Source organism: Phyllostomus discolor, chromosome 6 (genome assembly GCF_004126475.2).
Source record: "Phyllostomus discolor isolate MPI-MPIP mPhyDis1 chromosome 6, mPhyDis1.pri.v3, whole genome shotgun sequence".
Lineage (NCBI taxonomy): Eukaryota > Metazoa > Chordata > Mammalia > Chiroptera > Phyllostomidae > Phyllostomus > Phyllostomus discolor.
The window spans coordinates 67365556-67390231 of NC_040908.2; the positions used below are offsets into that span (position 1 = coordinate 67365556).

The following is a 24676-nucleotide window of genomic DNA, read 5'->3' on the forward strand; positions in this document are numbered from 1 at the left end:
GTATAAGAAGTTAGGATCGTCCCAGAGTCAGCTGTGTATTGTTGTATACAGACATTCCAGTCCTGTCCTTGTACCAGGGCTAGATTTTGATGAGGGAATATTTATTTTGTTGTTGGGGGGTATGGGATAACTCCATTGGCAGGAGAGTAGAGATGAAAAGGACTCTTACTGGGTAGGACTTGATTTGCTAAGAAAATGGTGTTTTTCATGACAGTTGTTTACTTTACAAATGCTCTTTCTTCTTGCCCTGAATGCAGCTAGAGAGGTAATGTTGGATTGGAACAAAAAGTCCATTTAGTTTTTCCGTAAAACAAAAGACACATTTTTCATTTTCACCAATAACTTTATTGACTTGAGTATTTTGAGTATGTTAGCTGTCTCCTGCTATGGGCTTCTAGTGGGTAGAGGCCAGGGATGCTGCTAAACTTCATCCAGTGCATATAAGATAGCCCCACAGCAAAGAATTATTTTGCCAAAATGTCAGTAGTAGTAAGAAACTTCGCAAACCATTTTTGACACATTCAATCCATCACAGCACATTCTCCATATACTGCACAAATCTTTTTTTGCATCTCAGTTGTGTTTTTACCTTTCTTGAAATAATAAAGCATAATATGACAAAAATGTTGGCGCATCTTCTTCCTTCTTCAGTATTAAAATGGCTGCAAAAAAATTCACCAATTTTGATGTTTGTTTGTTTTTTTCCCATGCATGCTGTTATGGCATCTGTCACAATACAGTCTAACAAAATTGTTTAGAGTGAAGTTAAAGATAACTAAGCAGTGCTAAAAACTAAATAAAATGAACGGAAAACACTAAAACTTTTTGGCCAGTCCAGTACAATAGAAAAAGTAATTGTGGCAGTTTTAATTGAATTTTAAAAATCACTTTAGTGGTTTGTATTTTAGTTTGAAGTCAAGCCTAATCATCTGTTTTCAAATAACTGAAATGAATTTGGATATTGTGATTATATGGCCTGTTTGCTTCATTTTGTATATGAGATGCCAGGTCTCATAAGGTTAATCAATTTGCCTAAGCACAGCAGGATTCAGAATCTAGGTTTTCTGACTCCTTTTTGGGCCTGCTCTCTGCCATTCGTTAAGCTGGTTAAAGAAGAATTGGCCCATGTGGAAATGGGTCAATCTGGGCATATCTTAATATATAATATAAATGCCCAGTGTCTACTATATCATAGCATGGGTTCCTTTTGATTAAATCAAAGTACTGTTTTTCTTTCACACTCTAATCTCAGTCTTGTTTATCTCTTTTCCTCCTCAGTGGTGTTTTAATACACTTAAAATTTTAACATTTTTTAGCTATTTAATGAATGATACATGATACTCTCTTCCATAATTAGCTTTCTTATTTTTAATTTGAACAGTTTAAATAGCAACTACGACTTCTAATGTATGGGGTGATTAGTTTGCTTTGATTAGAGTCCCCTGGTGTCTGTGTCTGTGCCATGAAACCTGAGTCAGTGTACATGTACATGATTCAGGGCCACGACTGCTAAGGGACAGGAAAGTCCTGTGTGCATTAGTGTAAGGTATGAGATTATTTTACTGAAACCTCTGTCTTGTAAATTCTGTACTTGCATATAGTATAAGTTAGTGATTTTCAAATTTTTACCATACTCCTTTCTTTGGACAATTTTTTTATTAAAGATTTATTAAGATTTGAAGTGTACCTGGCCGGCATAACTCAGTGGATTGAGCTCGGGCTGTGAACCAAAGCATCGCAGGTTCAATTCCCAGTCAGGGCACATGCCTGGGTTGCAGGCCACGGCCCCCAGCAACCGCACATTGATGTTTCTCTCTCTCTCTCTCTCTCTCTCTCTCTCTCTCTCTCTTTCTCCCTCCTTTCCCTCTCTAAAAATAAATAAATTTAAAAAAAATGTTAAAAATATGCTTTAAAAATATATAAAAAAAAGATTTGAAGTGTACAGTAGTTGATGAGAAGCCACTGTGATTCACCCTACTGCCTCATCAAGCCATGGAGTACCATAGAGCACAGTTTAAAAACATTGTCCTAGGTTATGACAGGTTTATATTGTTTTTGTTATTGTTTATTTTGTGTTGAGTCTTTTTAGCATGGGAACTTGCAGCCCTCCTATGGTTAGGTTCTTATGGTTCTGATGTAGGTGTAGAATGTGGTTCTGATGTAAGTGTAGAATGTGGTGACCATTATTCCAATTCATGCCAACTGACTGTGTCTTCTAGTAACTGATGCTCAATACAGTTGGTCCTTTCTTTTTAGCTTCCAAACTGTAATATGTTAGCACATTTGTCATATACTCAGATACTCTGAAGATCTCATACTTCATATGGACTAATAAAGCTTTGTTTTTAATTATATTTGATGTAAATATTGAAGTGCTTATTCAACTCAAATAAAACTTGGTTGCAACTTTAACTCATGATTTTTTTTTCATTTCTCTTGTGTTTTTGTGTCTTGCTTCAGTTTATTCTCCATAGAAAATGTGCATGACTAATTTCTGGTATAGATTTGGCTTTTTAAAAAAACTAGTCTTGGTGTCATTTACATTTTTCTCGCACAGCACTACAGAATTCTTCTAAAATTATTTTTACTTCTCTAACTAACAAACACACACATTTCAGACTACCCTCTACTGACTTTTAGGTAATATTTTATTTGTAGGTAATACTTTATTAGAAATTATTCCTGGTCTTTAGGAGCTAAAGAATGAATAACTTAACTCTCAGTATCTGTGTAAAAAACAATATGGACCTTGTAGGAGAAAGAGCAAGAAGTCTTATACATAGTTTCATACCTGCTAATTTCCTTTTCTGAGCTATGGTGTTTTGGTGAGTGGTTGGAAAGTATTAGGTAATGAGGGTGGGGCAAAGGGAATTTTAATTTTGGTGCATACAGATGACTTTTACTTAATGGTGGAATAGGCAAAAGGAGCTTAGTTTTTCCTTAGTACATCATTAGATTCTTGCTTTAAATCCACTTTTGAGTATCAAAGAAGATAGATGCCTGAATAGATGGTTGGGTGCATATACCAATGTTAGATACTGTTTTTCTAATAGAGGATAACTGGGACATTGACTGGAACTGTAAACCCATTTGATGTGCATGATTGTTTCATTCAAATAAAGTGCTGTTACTAAATATAGAGGGAAAAGTTTGGAATAGCAATGTAGTGATGGTTTTGTTGTGTCTTAATTTTTGTAAAATTTCTCAAAAGCTGATTATAACTGTTAGTGTAAATTCCTTGTCAGTTGATAGAAATAGGAAATAATTTAGAGAACTGTTAGATACAAAGTTTTGTTTTGTTTAGTGGGGCAGGGCTGTGGGACACAGCAAGAATCAAGATTCCTCAATGTAGGTGAGTTTTCACTTGCAGATAATATGTGCCTGACCCACTGTATATAACGTAAACTCTTTAATATATATCAGACTATATTTTCATTGTAGAGTAGTACATGGAAAGCTCAGTATACAGAGAAACAAATTTTTGGTAAAATGAAGCTCCTTTTGGTTTCAAAATTTGGATTTTGATATTTGATTCTTTTTAATTTAAGAAGAATAGTAGAAAATGTAGGTAGGTACAGTTCCTTTGTGCTCAGCATAAGCAGTAAAATTAGAAACTATTAGAAATTAATCCCTGAGAGATTTTTTAAAGATCTTTTAAAAATATACTTCGAGATAATATTTTTGTCTGTGTATATACAGATAAATAAGTGAATAAGTAGGGATAATTAAGAGTATATAACTGGTAGATAGTGATTTGGGCTTCATATCAAAAGGATTTCTTGTCAAATGTGTATGGTGCATTGGGCTTTAATTCTTTTTACTAGGTGTCTCTGAGGATGTCTGATGTGAGACCTGCCGTATTGAAATTGGCTCTTATTTTCTGTCATTCTCGATGGACTTAATTATATGAGGGTAAATTCTGGGTGATGTGGCTCTTGTTAGGAGTGGGACAAGATCTTGATAAAAGATCTTACATTGTGTATAGGCAGTGTTGACCATAGAGAGCACCTTTAAGGACTCATCACCCCAGCATGCTGTGTCAATAGGGTGGGAGAAGCTAGCATGGTAATAGGGCAGTTTCTCTGTTCATTGCTTTTTGGTTTCACTTCAGTGTGCAAGTGGAACATCATTTTCACTCTGTACTTATCCTTTAGTTATAGCTCTGTGCAGTGAAAAGGCGGAGGGCTAAGGTTAGGGTTCTACTTCACATGTTAAGTACCCCTTCTTCTGTGGTGGGGGAAGCAGGTGAGATAGATAATACCACAAGAAGAGAGATCCATAAGCAGTTGAAACCAACTGTTAAAGGAAGAAAAGTTTGATAAAGAAAAAAGTAAATATAAATACATGGTCTAACTTTAGGATTTTGACTCTAGTATTTGAATATAATCTGTAATCTTGATAAAAGTAACAGCCTGATAGTAAATATTCAGGTAAATGAAAATTGGTATGTCTCACAGAATGTTCTTTACCATCATAAGTTAGTAGTTTTAGCACTTGGGTACACAGTTTAGGTACTTTGGATAGAGTTACTAAATATATAGTGATATAATTACATAAAGGACATAGTCTGTAACATTATATGCTTCCATTTTTAGCATATATCATCACTATGTTTTCCTGTGTTCACAGTTAACTCAGTATTTTAAATTGTTTTTTGTTAGCTAGTTTAGTCATTTCTTACATGTTTGTTATTTTTCTTAAAAAATGGTTTGTGGAGTGCCCTTTGAGAAAATTTAAATGTGAAAACTGTTGGATTCATGACATAATAAGAAAAGTATATTTTGTCTGTTATTTAGTGATTTTTTCTTAAATAATTAAAATATGACTTTCTTAGTATACAGTAGAGGTTTAAAACCAGCAAAGTTTAGAAATATTTCCTGATACTTAAGGAGCCTGTTTTAAAATTTGGATGTTAGCATAGGTATATTGGTTGGCTATTTTAAAATTTAAGTTGAAAATGATATTTTAAATGGTATAGTAACCACATGTAACTCAATTTATGAGAAAGCAAAAATCAGTTTAAGACAGCTTAATCAAACTAGTCTTTGTTCTGAAGTACAAAGGAATAGGTGTTTGAGTGTTAGTTAATATGGGAGTCCTACCTAGTATTATAACAGTGCTGGTGTAGCACTGGTTTTTCCTGGTTATGTTAAATATCTGGTGGACATTTGAAGAGGACATATATGATAGTGTCTGCTCCTCACAGAGTTCATATCCTCATGTGGCCTTGTCTCTATCACTCTTACACACATTAAAATAGTATGAATTATTTATTACTCTTAAAGTTAAGGTTCTTTTTTTGTCCCATTTAAAAAAAATTATAGTTTTTCACATTTAATAGACTTACCTAATATGAATTGTGGAAATTGAGAAGCCTCATCCAGTTTACTTATTCTGGGAAACTTAATATGTGAGATGGGATTCGAGAAAGTCTTATAACTGTACAATTATTTGAGGGGAAATTGAGGTCAATATTAAAATTAAGATAAAAACATTAACTAGTTCAACTCTATGCATGCAGTTTTACTTACCACACTGTATAGTTTTTTTTCTCGTGTAGGATTGTTGGCTACTGATTTTTAAAATCTCAGTTGTGTGTCTTTTCATGGGTGGGAAGTCATTCCTCAGTGCTTAAGTAAAATTATATTGTATTAGGACCACTAAGACAGAGGGAGAAGGTCTAAAACTGAGAAAGATGGCTTGTTGCAGAAATATTCCCATCAAGAATATTGATTTTTTGTGAAGCTCATTTCCCTCAAGTATTTAATTCTTACAGTGATGTTACTTTTTTTGTTGCAGTGTCAAAGCTGGCCGACTCCTGTCCTACATTCCCTATCAGCTGTACAGCAAGCAGTCCACTGTGCAGAAAGGTCTCATCTTCAATCCTGTATGCAAACCTGAGGACCCAGTGCCTGGTCCAAGCAATAGAGCCAAACAGCTCAACAACAGGGTGTAAGTTTGTCTAGAGTGGTAATGCTACAAAGCTGGTTTTTAGCAGTGGGTATGGTTCCTGCTCTGCTGAAGTTGGAAACAATTATTAACCTGGCCATTTGTCTATGTTAAACATACTAAAATATGTATGTGGGTGTGCTAATTAAGAATTATTTTTTTCATGATAGCTTCTGCCCTTATAGAGTTCATATCCTCATAAATAGGACTTTCATAAATGTAACAGAAAAGGTTTTTTAGTCATTTTAGATATCCATGTTAAACTAATGGATCTTAAATTATTAGAAGTAAAATGTTCCATGGATTTTTCTGAAAGTAATTATTTCCACAGTAGAATGCTTTCTCAAAAATTGAATTAACTGTGCCAGCTATACTTTTGTTATATCCTATGCATGGAAAGACAGTTAACAAAAATGTTAGCATTCCCAAGTTATTTTTGAAAAATTCCAAATTCATAATAGTTCTAAATATATAAATATTTTATATCAATGAAAATTTAGTTGGTGACCCTAAATGTTACTGAGTTAGAGGTGAATCTAGAATTTATTCCATGTGACTGATTTTTTAAAAATATATTGATTTAAGTTTTAATTGCAATAATCTTGGATAAGTTGGTTTCATAATTAATTGGTGTGTTACCTTAACTTGTGTATCAGTTGGTTCATTATCATCATCAGTGTTCTCCTTATTTATTAAATTGCTTGCTTTGGGAGTTGGATATATCTTTGCCAAAGGACCAGGAGTCTAACTTGGGAGGATCCAATGTCACTGCTTTCTGTAGTTTTTGTTGTTAATTTGTCCTTTAACTTGTATTCATTTATGAGCATATTCAGATGTTTTCACGTTACCTAAAACTTTTTTTTTTAGTACCATGAAAAGGTGTACAATAGGTAATACTAGAAAACCTTTTTGAATACATAACTTCATATTTTTTTCTTACCCACATTAATAAAAGTAGAAAATTGATACAGTAGTCTCCATTTATCTTCAGGGGATTATGTTCCAAGACTCCCAGCAGATCCCTGAAACTGCAGATAGTACCAAATCCTTTATATACTATGTTTTTTCCTATGTATACATACCCATGACAAAGTTTAATGTGTAAATTAGGCACAGTAAGAGATTAACAATAGAACAAAAGAGATTAAAGTAGAACAATTATAACACTATAGTGTAATAAAAGATAAGTGGATATGGTCTCTTTCTACTGTACTCACCCTTTTGATGTGAGATAAAATGCCTCAGTTGAGGCTACTCAGGAAGTGCACAATGTAAAATTTATGAATTGTTTATTTCTGAAGTTTTCTATCTAATATTTTCAGACTGTTGCTGATTGTAGGTAACTGAAACTGTGGAAAGTGCTACTGCAGACAAGGAGGATTACTATATGTTTTTAAAAATACTTTGTGTCAGTTTTAGGAAAAATTTACTTAATCAATTTTACTACTTACTACTTTTTACACTGTTGTCTAGTAAATGTATGTTTACTGATGATGTATTTCCAGTACAGCTACTTTGTAAATATCCACTTGTCTAGACTGAAAAACAGAAAGAATATATGTTTGCAATATGTTTTCTTTCCAATGTATGCATTTCCACTGCATATGTTGCTAGTAAAGATGTAAAGAATCTTAATATTACTGACACAGAAAAATAGATGTTGAGAGTTTTCTAACTTTTGTTGCTTACTATGATCTTTATTTTTTGGTGCGTTCAATACATTTTACACATTTCTTTGAAATTCTATTATGTGACTTTTTGCTCCCTTGCTTTCTGTCTGTAGCTTAAGGGCCAGCCTTCCTCTGACATGTAACAAACTAGGTTTTCTCTCCTTCCTCTTTTAATTGTTTGCAGTTGGTCTTCTTTTTCCCTTTCACTGGCGTGATCACCTGTGAGGATTGGACCTATTCAGAGTTGGCTATCATATTCCATGAGATGGTCAGCCAGAGCCAGAGCCTACCCAGAAATGGGTGGTAATGTTTTATATCTGACCTGTGTGACTTTTCTGTGCATTCACACTGTCATTACTGGTACACCATGTTGGTATTAGGATGAGGGACTTTAGATGAAGCCTGGTAATACTGTGGTAATCACACCTATGCCTTGGTACTATATATGGCACCTTCATCTGGAACCTGAAAATGTTATTAGATTAATTCTATAGATATTTCTAAGAATGAATTATTACTCCATAGTTCAGGTTTTTGTATTTTTTTAATTAGGTGATTTTTGTGAGTGCAAATGAATTCTGTCTTTATTACAGAGTATTAACCAAGCAAACATCTAGAGGAGCCAGGATGTGACTTTAGTGTAACGTTTGTCATAGGCCCAGCATTTATAAACCAATCATCAAGGAACTTGGTCTAGATTGCCTTCGACCACCTTGCCATCTAATTGTGCTTTTCTTAGAAATGAAATGCCACTTCCTTGTTTAATAGGGCAAGTGTCCTCATTTTTCTAGATACAAGTTTTACCAAATTACTCATATACATTGACCTGTTTTTTTTCTTTTTATCCAGTTGGACAATGGTTAGCCCCATTAATGGATTAATGAAAATGGTCTGTCACTCTTGTTCTGAGTGAAACTAATACTGGCCTCAGTGTTGTAGCAGTATTGGATTTAATGTGCTGAAAAATGTCTTATACAAACCTAAAATTAAAAATAGGAATTAAGAACTGAAAGCATCTTACCCTTTTTTATGGGAGTTCATGTTTCATTGGTTCAGCAAATATTTATTGACTACGTAGTACATGCCAGATGCTGTGCTACAAACTGGGTATTTAGAGCTTACAGATTTCAGTTCATTTTTAGTGGGAAAAGTAATTGAAAATAGTTCTGGATTTTTCTTAACCATTAAAGGGTTCCATTGTATATCTTTTGGAGGGTGTCTGAAGCTTTAAAAAAATGAGTTTTTTTTAAGGCTGTTAATATTCTGGAGTTTTCCTAGTTACCTTGCTACTTTGGTTTAACAAAGAATTATCCTTTGGAAAAAAAAGAATATAAAATTTGCGGCTTAATTTGAGGGGGGAGACATCGAAGTGTATATCACCAAGATAGTGTTTAAATGAAAAGATTGTTTTAGTGTGAAAGTCAGACATTATTAATTTAAGAACAATTTTTTTTTCTGCTTTAGAAATCACATAATTAAGAAGCTTGAGACAGGAAAAGAAGTCAAAGTCAATGGAATGAACAGTTGGAATGAAGAAGATGCAAGTAGCGATTTTAGTTTTGTGGAGCTGGAGCAGATTGTTCCAGGAAGGGAACAAAACGGAATTCCGCCTCACAGAGACAGTCCTGCCATTCTTAATGGCCACACGCATAGCTCTAATGGTGCCTTAAAGACACAGGGTTGCTGGGTGCCTGTGGGCAACAGTGTTGCCAGCAGGCTTTCCCCAGACTCTGCCCAGGAGGAGAAGGCTGAGAAAAGCACCGACTTCAGAGACTGCAATGTGCAGTCATTGCAACAAAGCACCGGGAACACAGATGCTTTGCAGAATCCACACAGAACTAATTCCTTCTCACTATCATCTTTGCACATGAACACTAAAATAAATGGTGCTCACCACTCCACTGTTCAGGGGCCTTCAAGCACAAAAAGCACTTCAGTACCTTCTGTTAGCAAGGCAGCACCTTCAGTGCCATCTAGACCCTCAGACTGCAGTTTTATTTCAGATTTCTATTCTCATTCAAGACTGCATCACATATCAATGTGGAAGTGTGAATTTACTGAGTTTGTCAATACCCTACAAAGACAAAGTAGTGGTATCTTTCCAGGAAGGGAAAAGTTAAAAAAAATGAAAACAGGCAGGTCTGCACTTGTTGTAACTGACACAGGTAGATACTTACTAAAATTGTTTTCTTAATAAACAGCCAATGCTTGATCGTTTTGTTCTTAAGCCGTCGTTGTTATTCTGATCAATACTAAAATTCTCATAATATAAAAGTCTTCTGGAAGATCAGGTTTTGTAAGTTACAGTAAGTATAACGTTATAGAAAACATTTCTTGAAGTATTTTTTATAAAATTAGATTTCAGTATGGCTAACTGAAAATTTTTAGGTAATTTAAACAGTAACAAGGTTCTCAATATTCATTCCTCATGTAGACCTTATCAATTGTTGAAGTTTTGGACTATGTAAAATATAACATGTATTATATTCAGTGCTTAAACTCCTGTAAGAATGAATTGGTTTGGTAAAAGTAACTTAATTTCTAAAAACTTGCATCATAATGATTTTTAAATAATTAATAACTTTGACATAGCTGATACTGTAGTGGTAAACTTTTAGTGAAATTAAGTATTTTCACATATTAAATAGATTGGTTAATTGTATTTTGTTTTTTAATGCTTATTAAAAAACAACAAAACCAGTAACAAACTATATTTCTGTACCAGTGATCGTAAATTAGTATCTGGTTTGAGGTTTTGTTGCTTTTTGCAGATTATACACTTCCAACTCCCCCACTTCCACTCCCCAGGGGAAGGGATCTCTTGAGGATATCTAATATTACCCTTTAATTTGTAGCTGTGGAAACTGAGGTACAGAGAGAAGCTCATGGTTCTGTCATAGAAAGTGAAAGAGCCTCCCCATGTGGGCTTCTTCTGTTATGTTTTGCTGTTTGATGTATTCCTAAATGGTTTTTGTTATTTCTGAAATATTTCAGAATAATATTATAGGTATTAGATAATCTTGACATCATGCCTTGGCCTTGTAACCTAAAGGTCATTTAATTTTGAGAGCTTCAAAGAATTCTTATGAACTAGTTCCATGAATGAGAATAAATGAGAGATTTTTATATTATATGAAAGCATTCAGTAGGTGTTTGGTCTATGCATTCTGTACTATTTGAATGTTTAAAGGCATTATTTTGGTTGTTTGCATTATATCTGTATAACACTTTCATGTAGCATAATTATGATTGTTAAGATTTATTTTATAAATCATTTCTCAAGGTAATATATAGAAGGTAGCAAGAAGTACATAGCTTTGAAGTCAGATAACATAGCCTTACCCAAATCTTGGCTCTGCTACTCTCATGAAGCAGGACCATGGGCACATCAGTTCGCCTCTCTGAGTCTCAGTTTCCTTTCTGCCGTGGATGATAGTCCATGATGCTCACCTGGTGGGGTTATGAGCTTAAGGAAGAGAACATGAACAAAGGCTCAGTGCCTTGCACATAGAACTAGGTAATTGCTTTGGCAGTCAAAATTTAGTAGATAGAGTGGTCTGAACCTTTGGGCTGTACATGTAAGTTTTTGGAAGCCTATTAAGAAGTGTAACCTTCAGTACTAGTATTCTTAAATCTATCAGAGGAAAACTCCTTTAAGGGATCAGAACTTTTTACAAACTCAGGGTTCTTATTTCCAAGACAGTGTGTCTTGGAGGACTAGGGAAAATGGTAGGTTAAGACCAATGTGGAGGGGAACGCTCTGGTTGTGGCTGGATTAGAGTTAAAATAACCCCAATGACTCTTCTGTAGCTCAAGGGGATTAGAAGCCATAGTCCTTAGGAGAGAACACCTTTATCTCCTTAAAAGTGGTATATAAGCCTTAGAGTTGATTTTTAACAGTATTTAATGGCATGAGGAGAACTTATACACCGATTTTTGCTGCTTAAACTATTTTTTAAGTATGTCTGTTTAGAACAACCATGTTGTATGTAGCTTATGGGCTCTGAAATCACACTGCTTGGGATTGAATGTCAGCTCAGTCTCTTATTGGCTGTGTGACTTAAGCAAGTAGTTATCTGTAAAATGAGGACAGTAAGATTACCTATATTGTAGTCTTGAAATTTTCACATGTAAACCTCTTACAGTAGTGGCTGACACCTACCAAGCACTCAGTAATAGTAACAATTTTTATTGTTAATTTATCGAGGAATGTGTGTAGACTGCATGAAATAGTGTTCATTAGAAGTTACTTAGCTCCATGTAACTACATGGAAACACCTTTATTCATTGGTCTAAAATAGCACACAAATGTTAATATAAGCATTTAGACAAACTTCTAATTTGAGACTTTATTAGAATATAAATTAAGAATAAAAGCATGGTATTTTCACAATTGATTTTAATTGTTTGAAAGCTCAGTCTTTATCCGAATTATTTTTAGAGCTAAAGAAATTAAATTTGCCTTTTCTCGAGGTGATAGAAATAATTTGTAACAAGATTCTTTATTTTTAAGACTTACAAGCATTTAAAAATTTAATTTGTAAAATTAGCGAGACCTGTTTTTTAATATTAAAAGTTAGTTTGGGGTTTGAACCTTCTCTTTTTCCTTCTAGGAAATATGTCAGTATTGAGTTCACCCAGACATCAGAGCTGTATAATGCATGTTGATATGGATTGCTTCTTTGTATCAGTGGGTATACGAAATAGACCAGATCTCAAAGGTCTGTATTCTTGTTTGTTTTCAGAAAATTGATACATAGTTATAAATATATATTCTAAGGGATCACAACATCTATTTAAAGAAATATTTCTGGTTTTCCTTGGCAAAATCAATTCCCGCTGCAAAATTTCCACTATCATGAAAAGATAGAGGGAATTTTTCTCCCTGTAGAAATCATCAGGTCTTTAGGAAGAATGAATCTTCAGCAGAAGGCTCTGTCATATTAGACTAATTTAGACAGGGACCCACATTGGACATTTTCCATATTTTTATCTGTATTTACTATTTGTCAATAAAAGGGGATTTTATAGTAGCATATGTCTTTGGAATTTGGATCACTGTGCTTCCTCTTGAATAAATATCCTATACATAGTAAACATTTTAACTTTTTAATTGTAATTTTGTGTTACTGAGTATCACTAAAATATGTTGTCACCTGTGCAGTCTTTGCCCTAATGGAATTTCAGATATTTGTGAGTTAATCAGTACCTTAAAAAATTTTTATTCTGGATGTTTCAGTGGTTCTGCGTGTCTGAGAGACGTGATATTTTATTCGGAGAGTGAGTTTTTCCATTGAGGAAAGCACAGGGGCTGTTGGGGTTAATGCTGGGGCTTTATTTTTGTCATAGGTAGTTACTGTTTCACCTCTGAAAGGAGTATTTAAATGTCAGAGAATTGATTTTGGCTCATGAGTGACTTAGATCTCTATTTATTTTTGTCCTCACAACAAATGCATTCATATATGTGAATTAATTATGCTATTGCTTTAGAGATTACCTTGTAACTTACACACAGAAGTGACACCTGAAAAAATCTTATAAATCAGTAACTGAGGACTGTATACTCAACATTTGATTATATAGTAGGTCAGATTGTGATTCCTCTGCATATATATTTATTTTGTGTCTCTTGCTATAGAATTAGAAGATTAGATATCCTACTTTTCTGATACCAGAAATATTAAAAATCTATGCTAGTTAGTTCCTTCTCTCTCTACCCCTGCAGTCTGAATCTAGGATCTGAGTTGCTTGTTTTCTAACTGTAAGAAACCAGACAAAAAACATGGAAAGCTAGGTGATAGTGTTGCTTTAAAGTTGAAAATATGCATCAGAATTGTCAATTTACTTTTGGTGGGTGTATGCTGAGAAACTGATATGATTTGTGCATGGTGATTGGTAATCTTTAAAGATAATAGCTCCTTTATGGATTAACACCCAAATAAAGCTAAAGAAAAGATGTCATTTTAAAAATCTTTTGAAAACTTTTACTTTACATGTTGTCAGTGTTAACATTCCTGTACTCAGATTTTAAAATAATTTTATTCTTTTCCTCACAGGAAAACCAGTGGCTGTTACAAGTAACAGAGGTACAGGAAGGGCACCCTTACGTCCTGGAGCTAACCCCCAGGTGGAGTGGCAGTATTATCAGAATAAAATCCTAAAAGGCAAAGCAGGTACAAATAATGAGCTCTCTTTGAAGTCCTAGTACTCCTGTTGAAGACTTCGGGGTTTTGCTGTTAGCGGTGTTATAGAAACGAAAGCAGACTTGAAATAATTAGCTTTTTCATTGAAGTTCTCTAAGGTGTCAGTGACATCTTAAAGCAAAATCTGAATGTAATAATACCAACAACTGATTTATAGTTGTGCTTTGTTGAATTGGATGATATTTTCCTGGGACAGAGAATGAAGAATGCTTCAAAGTTGTGGCTACTTTGCTGTGTATAAATTTAGATTGGGGAGAAAAATCTTAAAGACATTATTTTGTAGAAGTTGCAAGACTCATGAGTTAATTGCTGGTTGTTCGATCAGTGATTACAGTAAAGACGCTAAAGTTTGTGCTTTCTAAAGAGTTGTATGAGGCAGTGGAATAATAAACAGGAGGACTTAGTTTATTGGAATAAGATAATTACCAGCGATCAATCATTCCTCATATCTTTGTTAAAACCTATTTCATATGAGAACCTTTTCTTACCTCGCTGACTTTAACATTTTGCTATTAATTAAATAAAAATCATAAATTTATATTAGTCACAGTACTATTAAGATTTTCATGTATTTGTTTCTCCTGAGTAAATTTCCTGAGGAATATTTGCTTAGAATTAAATTCTTTGACATTGATCAGTTTCCCTCGTGGATGTCTGCAAAGCCAATTTTTTAAAAGTAGTTTATCTGAAAAATACTAGTTGAAAAGAAAGAAATGGAAAAAAAGAAAAGTGTTCATTAGAAAGTCAGAGATTAGATTTACAGTGGAATGGAAAGCATGCAGTTAAATTTCATCCCAATGATTTCAGGTCCTTAAGTTTTCAGTTATAAAACTTTGGGTTTATTTTAGCAGTGATCTCAGTGAAATGAAGGCCAAAGAAAAACTAGTGGACATTCCTGAGGACTTGTAGATTTAGTCTTTTTGTTGGTTGTAGTCATCTGTTTACATGGTGTAAGTATAAAAGAAAATGATGATAGGTACATCTTTATGCTTCATGTGTGTCTATATTTTCCAGATTTCCTAAAGCTTTTCTTGGTCTTTACATCTTTTAAGAGATATTCTAGCACTTTGGGCGTCATAAGTAGATCTTGAGGTAGCTACTATAGAGATTTAGTTTTATTGTGGTATGTGACAATGTGGGTAGTTTCTTAAGTATTGGTAGTATGGTTTTGTGGTTTTCTTTTTGCATTTTCTGTGTGGTATTAAAAAGATGAAATCTTAAGTTCTAGAAAACAAGTAAGTAGCTGAAGGAAGTGCACAATACTTGTCACATATTGGACACTCTGTAAAAACTTATTGAAGGAACGTTGAAAGAAGGAAAAAATACTATGTGCATACTGTTCAGTAACATGTCTCAGTTACTTAGTGCTCAGTTTTTCCAATGGGTAGAATCTTATGTTTGCTGCACACATCCTTATTTTAGCAATCTGCATCTGGAATTTAGACCTTGGCAAGCAGACGTTTCTTATGAGTAGCAGAGAGCCAGTCCGCTTACGTCTTTCCTTCCATTCACAGATGATCTGACCATAAACAGTTTATTAACAAAATACTGTCATTGGTTACGTCTCTTCTTCATTTTAGCCACTGAATTTTCATTATGTTGTAATGAACTTCTATAATTCACATCCCTTCACCTCTGGTGTGGGTGGTAAGCTGGAAGGTAAATATTAGGAGAAATATTGAAATTTCACTTGCCATTGAAAACTATCAAAAACAGATTTTCCTGTTACTAGAAAAGGCAAATATAATACTTTGTATTTTATATTCTTTTTCTTAACTTCATGTCACTCGTTTTTATACTCTGATAAGCTTTTTGACCCATTAAGAGCTTAACCAAAATATTGTCACATGTAAAGTGAATAGATTGTCCTTTATTTACAAAGTTTGGTTGTAACTAAGCTTGCACTTAGACCTTGTTTTATCAATGCCTTTGTTCCTTTTTCCTTTTTATTTCTGATTTCTTTCGCTGGGTCCTTGTTGACATCAGACTTTAAAATACTTTAGAACAAAATTAGGAATTAGAATCTCTTGGCTTCTACACACTGACTTTTAAAAACATTTAGTTCTGATTTTTGAGTTAAATGTCTAGGCAAAATATTCGAACAAGTAGCATGCCCTTGTAAAAGCTTTATTTTTCTTATTTGTCATATTCAGGAACTCTTCTATCTAACAGACAGTGTGAGTAGGGGCTCCCCACCGTGGCTTTCTTTGGTAGGTACCTCCTGAGTGTACTCAGCGGTGACAGTTGTCACTGATGACCTCCATTTTCTGGAATCCGTTCATACTCTAGATTACATGGTTGGGCCTTTTATCCTCCCTGGATTCCAGGATACAGATGTTTCCTATCCCTTCAACAACTTCAATGTTCATTCTGAAGAACAGTTTTTAAAATCATATTAGCCATAGATTTATTCTCAGCGATTTCTTTTTCACAGACTTGGGTCCTGGCCTCTGATTTCTCCAACCGTTCCTCCACATTCTCCATGTGCCCGTCTAGTTTGTCAAGTTTTGATGAGCAGTTCTCTACTTTGCCCTCCAATGAGGACAGTGTATCCCTGCATTTCCCCGAATCTCCCTTGAAGCAACTCAGTCTGCTGGTGGAGGGATCCACGCACTCTGCTGCACTGTGGACAAGGTCAGCCAGTCCAGCCCAGAGGAACCTGAGGTGCTGCCTCTCAGGCAGGGCCTTGGGAGTACAGGGACCTCAGACACTGTTCTTTCTTCAAACATGGTTTTATGTAATTTTCAAGACAGGTAGCTTAGATAATTTAACTAGCCCTTCAAATATAAGTCACCTAACTCCCCAACTTTTAATGCATAACTTACTCACAGTTATTATACCTTTGAAAGGCAGCTGGTTTTGGCTGTTCAGGATTCAACTTATTTTTTTTCTTATTTTTAGTAGTAGTCTCTTGATCTGTGATTTCACAATTCCGAAATTCTTAAAGATTTTCAGCTTAGAATAATGGACTATTAAAGCTCATATCTAGTCCTATAAGACCCTTTAGAAGTAGTCTGCTCTGCATTCTGTTCTTAATTTGTCATACTATAGCACACTAGTCACAATATATCAGAAATCATAGCTTAGATTATATACTCTGCTGTTTTTATTTCTGGTGCAAGTGGGATTTGACCTCATTAAGACATCAGTCCTCAGGGTTTGGTTTGCATTTATGCTGTGTGTATGGGTGCCGGAATCCAGAAATGGCTTGTATGTGTTGCATAGTTTACTAAAAGAGGTTGACTATTAGAGTCAAACCAGGAAGAGTTGTTTTAGCCCACAAAGCCAAACACTTTGCCATGTTTTTCTGGTGCTTTAACTTGGCTGATTTTTTATGGAAATTATGTCTCTGAAATAAGCTGGAGAGAAATGCTGAGTTTGTGAGTTATATATTGATACAGTGTACTCACAACAGGTTTGTCCAGAATTAGCTCAAGTGGTGTATCTTGGTCTTGGTTTACTAATTACTGGTATTTTTGTTCATTATAGAATTATAGTTGAGGCTATGTTTTCAGAGCATATTCTTCTTGCAACTTAAATATTATTACCCAAGAGACCTATAACTGAAGTTGTGTTTTAATCTATTTGTCAGTCACTAGGGAAGCTGAAGGTGGTCTAAAGTGGCTCTAGTTCGCAGGCTCGCTAGTCTGTGTGTTTTATGCTCGTGTGTAAAGCTGTCAGTTTGGTTTGCGTATGAAGAGATGTTTGCAAGCTCTACTATTTAGGCTAGAGTTGCACTCTCTAAAGCGGTTGGTATTCTGATGACGCCTGAATGTTTTTAATTGAACATACATTGTTAAACCAAATGTAGAATTTCCTGAAAGGGGGGATAATATTGTGAAGCTTTTTTACTTGATGTATGTTCAAAAGAAAAATCTTAAATTTAGGATGAAATCTCTTTATGTTATGTGACTTAATAAATTATCGTTTGATCAAATGACTTGTAGGAACTTGATGTTTGTTGAACATCACATTAGCTTTAAGTATTACAGATAGTTCTTTTAGGAAACAGCATTACACAGATTTATATTTTCCATTAGCTGTTTCCCATTACAGAAAGCTACATAATTGTTTTAAGGTTATAGGCGGAGATTCATCTCCCTGATTATTTCTCGGCCTTGTAAATCTCAAGAGATTGGGTTCAGGGAATATTTTATATTTAGTTTTGATACATTTTTTAAAAATTATTAAAACAGAATACTTCAATTTATTCAAAGTTTATCTGACTGCTGGAGAATAACTTTTTGGAAGCAAACCATTTAGCAAACCATTTTAGCATTTTAGAAAACCATTTTACAGATTTTCTTCTATTAAATAAGGAGATACATAACAGTGTAGAGAACTATATTTGGAATTTATTGAACTTAAATATAAATTTATTTTTATAAGAAATGGGTAGAAAATATATTTCTTGAATGGAAGTTAAGGAAAACCAGTTTTTAACATATAATCATTAAATTTTATTATTTTTAAAGCAGATATACCAGATTCATCACTGTGGGAGAATCAAGATTCTGCACAAACTAATGGAATTGATTCTGTTTTGTCAAAGGCTGAAATTGCATCTTGTAGTTATGAAGCCAGGTATGTAGAAATTAATTGTGTTGTAATACTTAGGGATAGTTAATTCATTTACTTACTTTTATATGATATTTGGAAGTGGATTCAGACATTCTAGTCAAGCCTATGAATTTAAGTATGTTGCAGCCATGTTACGGAAAGAATGTTTGTAGCCTTAGTTCCTTTAGTTCCTTTTTTTTTCCAGCTCACAAATGTTAGATAACTTTAAAAAAAGAATATTTATTAATTTTAGAGGTAAGGGAGGGAACAGAAAAAGAGGAACATCTATGTGCCAGAGATACATGGATCAGTTGCCTCTTGTAGGCCTCCAACTGAGGATCTGACCCACAATCCAGGCATGTGCCTTGTGGAAATCAAACTGGGGATTTTGGGTTCGCAGGCTGGCACTCATTCCACCGAGCCACACCAGCCAGGGCTAGATAACCTTTAGTAAACAGTTTCCTGATGAACCCATAGGTTCTACAGTGCAAACAAAAGAAATTGGACACTCTCATTTTTAAACCATTGTCTTTTGAAGCATGTCATTAAAGAATTAGATACTTCTGAATGGGAGAGGTCTTTAGTGTTCATCTAGGCTATTCATTACTTTAATAACTAAGAAAAATCCCTTGTCATTTAAACCCTTAGTACTCAGTGTCTTTTTAAAATTACGTTAAAATTTGATTGCCTCCTAAATTAAAATTAAATAATTGAGTTACCTAATAATCTCACTTAAAATTGCAATGTTATCAATTTGTTGGCACTGATTTTGTGTGTTGATCTTTATCTTACAGTAACCTTAAACCCTAATTACAACTGGCTGTTTCAATACAAGAACAGACATTATATATATTTCTCATACTTTAAAAAAAATCAATCATTTAAAAGTAATCTATTATAATAATTATAAAAGTAGAGGCAGTAAGTGAATTGATTAATTGAAAAGAGCAGTCTTTATTTTTTTCTTTTTTGATAATTAAACACAGAGATCTTTACCTTTATAACACAACAAGCATTCATACATTGCTGGCAAGTGTTAAAGTATTTAATTTAAAAATGATAAAAGCAGAGTCTTAGCCCTGGCTGGCGTAGCTCAGTGGATTGAGCGCGGACTGGGAACCAAAGTGTCCCAGGTTTGATTCCCAGCCAGGGTACATGCCTGAGTTGCAGGCCATAACCCCCCCGCAACTGCACATTGATGTTTCTCTCTCTCTCTCTATCTCCCTCCCTTCGCTCTCTAAAAATAAATAAATAAAATCTTAAAAAAAAGAATTTCAAAAAAAAGAGAAATAATTGTAAAATAAAAATGTCTTTTGGATTATTGTACTTTATCACTGGCAAGTTAGAGCTGATCTTACGTTGTGCCCAGTAGGTTGTTACTCCCCACCCCCTGAGTTAGTGAGTGGTGGTGACTTGTCCTTCTGATGGCTGGACAGTTGTGTTCTGAACCTGGAGGGTGTGATGAAGCCCAGATACTCTGTCAGACTTCAGATTTTGCTGGTTGGTGATGTGAAAGCTCTACCCTTGCTGTGCTGCTCTGCAGGATCTCTCTCCTCACTCAGGCCCCCAACATGAGTGCCAGATTGGTGTGCTGAGGCTGCCTCCAGGGTAGAAGTGTTGCCAACTCCTGGGGGTTCTGGATTCTAGTAGCTGCAGTTGTGTCTAGACTCCAGGTTTCTGTTGGGGTTTGTACGGTACATTTGTATTGTACCACAGATGGCAATTGTCAAGCTGAGTATATGACAAAAACAATTGGGGTGACCGTGTATGAGGGCCAAATAATATGTAGCAAACCATTTAAGTGCCACTTTAGGTGGCAAATGTTTATTTTAAGGAGATACAGAAAGTGATGAAGATGATTTCAAGTGTAAGTTGGGGAAAACCCACAAAAAACACAGCAATGGGGATTTTATTCTTTAATGTAATTTTCCATTTTCTAGAAGGTTTATTGCTAATAAAGATCTCCAGAAAACAATTTTTGGATACCCTTGTATGGTGCTAACTGTTATATTTCCTTTAAGTGGGAAGGTTTCTTTTTAATAAGTATATTCATAATTACATCAGAGATATTTCTGGGTTAGGAGTGGACTGGACTGTGGGGACATTTAGCCCAGTTTTATGCATTGATGAGTTTTCAGTAAACAGATTAATAATGGAGTCAGCAAAGGATGGAATGTGAGGTGGTAGAAGTCGCAGAAAGGTAGACTGAGTATGTGGGGTCAGAAAATTCATTAGTTAGTACTTTCACCTATACATACTATAAATAATAAGCTTTGTATGTAAGTGAGAAGGTAGGTATGTGGATGAATAGATAATGATACACAAATGTCCTAGAATCATAGGTTTCTAAGATTAAGTCATTTTAAACCTGTTTTCATGGGCTTTTGTAAGGACCCTTTGTTCTTTTCAATTAGTGATATATATGGATGTCTTTTAGTATATCCAATAGACAGTGACAGTGATTTAGTGGTTAATTTGTTTATATTGTTTATCCAATACCAAAAACAATTGTCTGAGTGTAGCATATTGCAAAGAACATGATCTCTGCAGTGCACCCTGGGAAAAGAGATTCTGCCACACATTCAGGAAGTGTTGATAATGTACTCTGTGCATGATTTTAGTGGGAAGAATAAGAAGTCACTGGAGTGAAGAGTCACTTCAGGCTGTTTTGTAATTGTCTTTACTCATTTAAATTTTTGTTAAGTAAAAATTTTGAAAATGAAATTGTGAATGTAAGAATATGTTTATAGCAATTATATAACACATTCCTTTAAAAATGAATAGTTATCTTTGTAAGTTTAGCTGTTATATGCTGAACCTATATAGCATTATTGAAAATGCTTTACACTGTTAAGGTGCTTTTATGTAAACTTCTAAACTTTCATACATATGTGTACTTTCCTGCCTTACAAGGTCCATTAATTATATCCATCTACAGTGGGTGAGGGCAGAGTCATCCTTATCATCCTGAAGCTGATTTTTGTTCACCATCTTTTATTCACCACCTCGCAAAATGCCTGAGACAGAAAATCTTGTTGAATGAATGAAATATTTTTTAACCATCTATCAGCCATCACTTTCTTTACTGTCATTTCTCCTTCCTATTAGATATTTCTCATCTACTAGGGACTTTGCAGTTAGATGATTTATTACTGTTTTTGTGTATAGGAGAAATGCATGTGATTTTGCATTTTTTTCTAAGTGGAGGATTTTTTTCCTTTTTGGCTCTCATTGGTGGTCTGAGATGGGGTAGGTGCCAGAGGCCTTTGAGTAATTAAAGACTATATATATGTTTCTTAAAACAAGAGACATCTCCGTACTGAGTAAGCACTTGGTAAATATTTAGTCAATGTACAATATGTGTGGAATAACCATTTGATATATTTACATAGTGTGTAATCCGATGAAAACATTGCTTATTAATTTTTTTGCTTGTGTTTTCACCTCAATATTTTTTCTCAATTCATTGCAGAGTGATAAAGTGGACTTTTGCTAATTATGTATAATTCCATAATTATACTTTTGTGCTGAATGTGCCAAATATCAAAAGTGATGTGTGGCATTGAGAAACACAAAAGATTTAAAATCACCATTTTCAGTTAGTTCCTTCCAAGTTCTAGCTACAGTCCAGACTGATGTCCTACCATACACAGTGCTGTTGGCATCTTAGCCACTGTGCAGGCGCTTTTGGAGCATGGAATTTGTCAGTTGGGAATTGGGTTAGTAGTAGGATGAGTACATTTGATGGTTGTTTTTTGTTTGTTTGGTTGGTTGGGTTTTTTTTTTTTTCCGTCACAAAGCACTGTTTTGTATAGTTTTTATGTTGTCTTTGGGGATGAGCCCCAGCCATATCATGTCATGTATCAAAAGAAAAGCTTTCATAGCACATTCCTTCTCGGTGGTAGCTGTGATGTCACCAGCATATGGCAGCTGGCATATCTGCCAAAGGCGCAGAGATCTGCGTCTTAGGAGAACTTATCATTGCAGACAAGAGCCAAACCCTTTGATAACATATTTTGCCACATCTCTATGTGTCATTTACACTAATCAGACAATTGTGTAATTTTCCTTTGGGGAGGGAAACAAACCTGTACTATTTTTAATGCTTATTTTTACCCCTAATGAGAATGGAGTTAAATGAGAATTGGTATATTAGTGGCATGGGATATGATATCAACATATTTGACATTTTATTTTGCATTTAATATTTTTAGTATAACCTCCATGGTGTTCTCTTTTTCTCTAGACAAGTTGGTATTAAGAATGGAATGTTTTTTGGGTACGCTAAACAACTTTGTCCTAATCTTCAAGCTGTACCATATGATTTTCATGCATACAAGGAAGTTGCACGCACAATGTATGAGACATTGGCAAGGTACCGTATATGATATCGTCACTGCATGTCTGTGTTCTGCTTCTTCTGCCTGATACAAACAGAATCCGGTTTCTTTCAGATTGTCAGAATCACTTTTGCTGAACTTTTTTCTCTTTTAGGACCCTTCCCTCAGAATCCCAGTATGACAGTCTTCTCTCCTTTCTTTGAGCAGCCCCAATAATCGGTAGCGCCATCTTTTTGCACTGCTGAACTTGGTCAGAATCAAATGTAAAATCTGATTCTCTACATAACTTGTAGTCAGTGGTTCTAGTTTTATTTTATTTTATTTTTTTAACATGGAACCAGACGGATAAAGGATTGGAATTTTTAAACCTGGTTATTCCCTTTTATTACATTGAAATTACAGTTTTGTTTAAAATTAGAACTGACTGGTTAACAATTAGAGACTCCTTAAAATCCTTGGTCTTCTAAAATTATTAGGTATGCCAAAAGTTAGTTTTCATGACAGTTCATTTTAGTAATAGTTTCAAGGTGTTTGATTAGTGGGCTTAAGAAAAGGAGATTAATGGTTAAAATATTTCAGAATTTAAAATAAGTGTATGTCAGACCATGTATTCTCTAAAGCAGGAATCAGCACATTTTCTCTGTTATGGACCATGTAAGGTCTGTGTCACAACCACTTAACTCTCCTTTGTAGAGCGAAAGCAGCCACAGGCTGTATATCGTGAATGGGTGTGGCTGTGTTCTTCTACCTTTTACTTAGCAAACCAGACATTTGAGCAGTGGGCCAAGGTATGTTGACTGTATTGATATTCTAAGAAATAGATGTTTTGTCTCTCTGTTAAACTCTTCCTGGACATCCTCGTGTATTATTTTGAATTCCTGATTATTGAGTATCTATTGATATAGCCAAGTATTAATCCTGCTAGTCCTATAGAGAATAGTAAGATCCAGTATCTCTGCCTTCGTGGAATTTACTTTGGCAGGAGAGAGAAAATATAAAGGAACAGATGAAGTTAATCTGGCATTAGTATGTAGGATTGAGTGCTGAATGATGAGACCCAGGTATAATCACAGCTGTCCTTAAGATCCAAATACAAGAATGTTGGTGTTGCCATGTAAAAAGTGTGCTTCTTAAATCCTGTTCCAAAGCTTAGGGCAATAGCAGTGTCCAAATGAGGGCTGAGAGTGGGTGACTCAGCTGAGGTGTGGTCCTCATGTGTTCCTGGTCCCAGAGCAGACTGCCTGCCTGAACCTCAGGTCAGGAGGGTTTCGGTGGCATGTGGCTGCCCTTGAAGAGAAGGGAAATTAGTGTTGTTCTCCTACCACCTCAGAAATCCTGCCTCAGCCTCATAGTCACCATGCCTCAGGGCAGCTTTCACTCTGAAACAGATTCCTCATGTCAGGTATACCCTTCTGCTCTTACAAATGTCACCCTTTATTTATGTATAAGTCTGATTTGTTACTTACAATAAGGTGTAGGTGAAGGATGAGGCCTTTCCCTTCTAGTGTACATTACCAAGGGCATTACTGAAGATATATTTTGATCCTGAAGCCTCTCTGGTTACCTTCTACTTGTGGTCCATGTATTTAATTAACTTGGTCAGAATCAAATGTAAAATCTGATTCTCTGTTACGTAACTTGTAGTCAGTGGTTCTAGTTTTCTTTTTTGTTTTGTTTTGTTTTTAACATGGAACCATGTAGCCACATGGCAACCGTCCTCTTCCTTTTCCTCTTCTCTAGCTAATTAAAACAAGTCTTTGGGTGGGTCATGACGAGAAACAAAACCAAAATATTTCTGCATGCTGGAGTTGTAAATGGTGTCTTTTTAGACAGGTATTTGGGGTGAGTGGTCACTATATACTGTATCCAAGGCCTCCTACAGTGAATGGTTTGTAATTGTGGTATTTTTGTTTAGGACAGTACTGATTATTTGACAGATTTGTGTGATTTTTTT

The 24676-nt window shown here is 34.8% G+C and overlaps 1 protein-coding gene across 7 annotated transcripts in view; it reads left to right on the forward strand.

The window, feature by feature from the left end:
• The window catches only part of REV1 (REV1 DNA directed polymerase), a 107088-nt gene that overhangs the window by 57430 nt on the left and 24982 nt on the right, over window positions 1-24676 (forward strand). For 3 of the 7 annotated variants that reach the window (XM_028514580.1, XM_036028290.1, XM_036028292.1), the window contains 6 exons: window positions 5800-5952; window positions 9084-9784; window positions 12233-12340; window positions 13676-13792; window positions 18298-18406; window positions 22629-22757. In XM_028514580.1, coding sequence (XP_028370381.1) covers window positions 5800-5952; window positions 9084-9784; window positions 12233-12340; window positions 13676-13792; window positions 18298-18406; window positions 22629-22757 — 1317 coding nt within the window. Of the gene's footprint in view, window positions 1-5799; window positions 5953-9083; window positions 9785-12232; window positions 12341-13675; window positions 13793-16256; window positions 16457-18297; window positions 18407-22628; window positions 22758-24676 lie in introns of those variants that run through there. The other 4 variants (XM_028514582.2, XM_028514581.2, XM_036028291.1 and 1 more) reach the window with 4 other exon arrangements.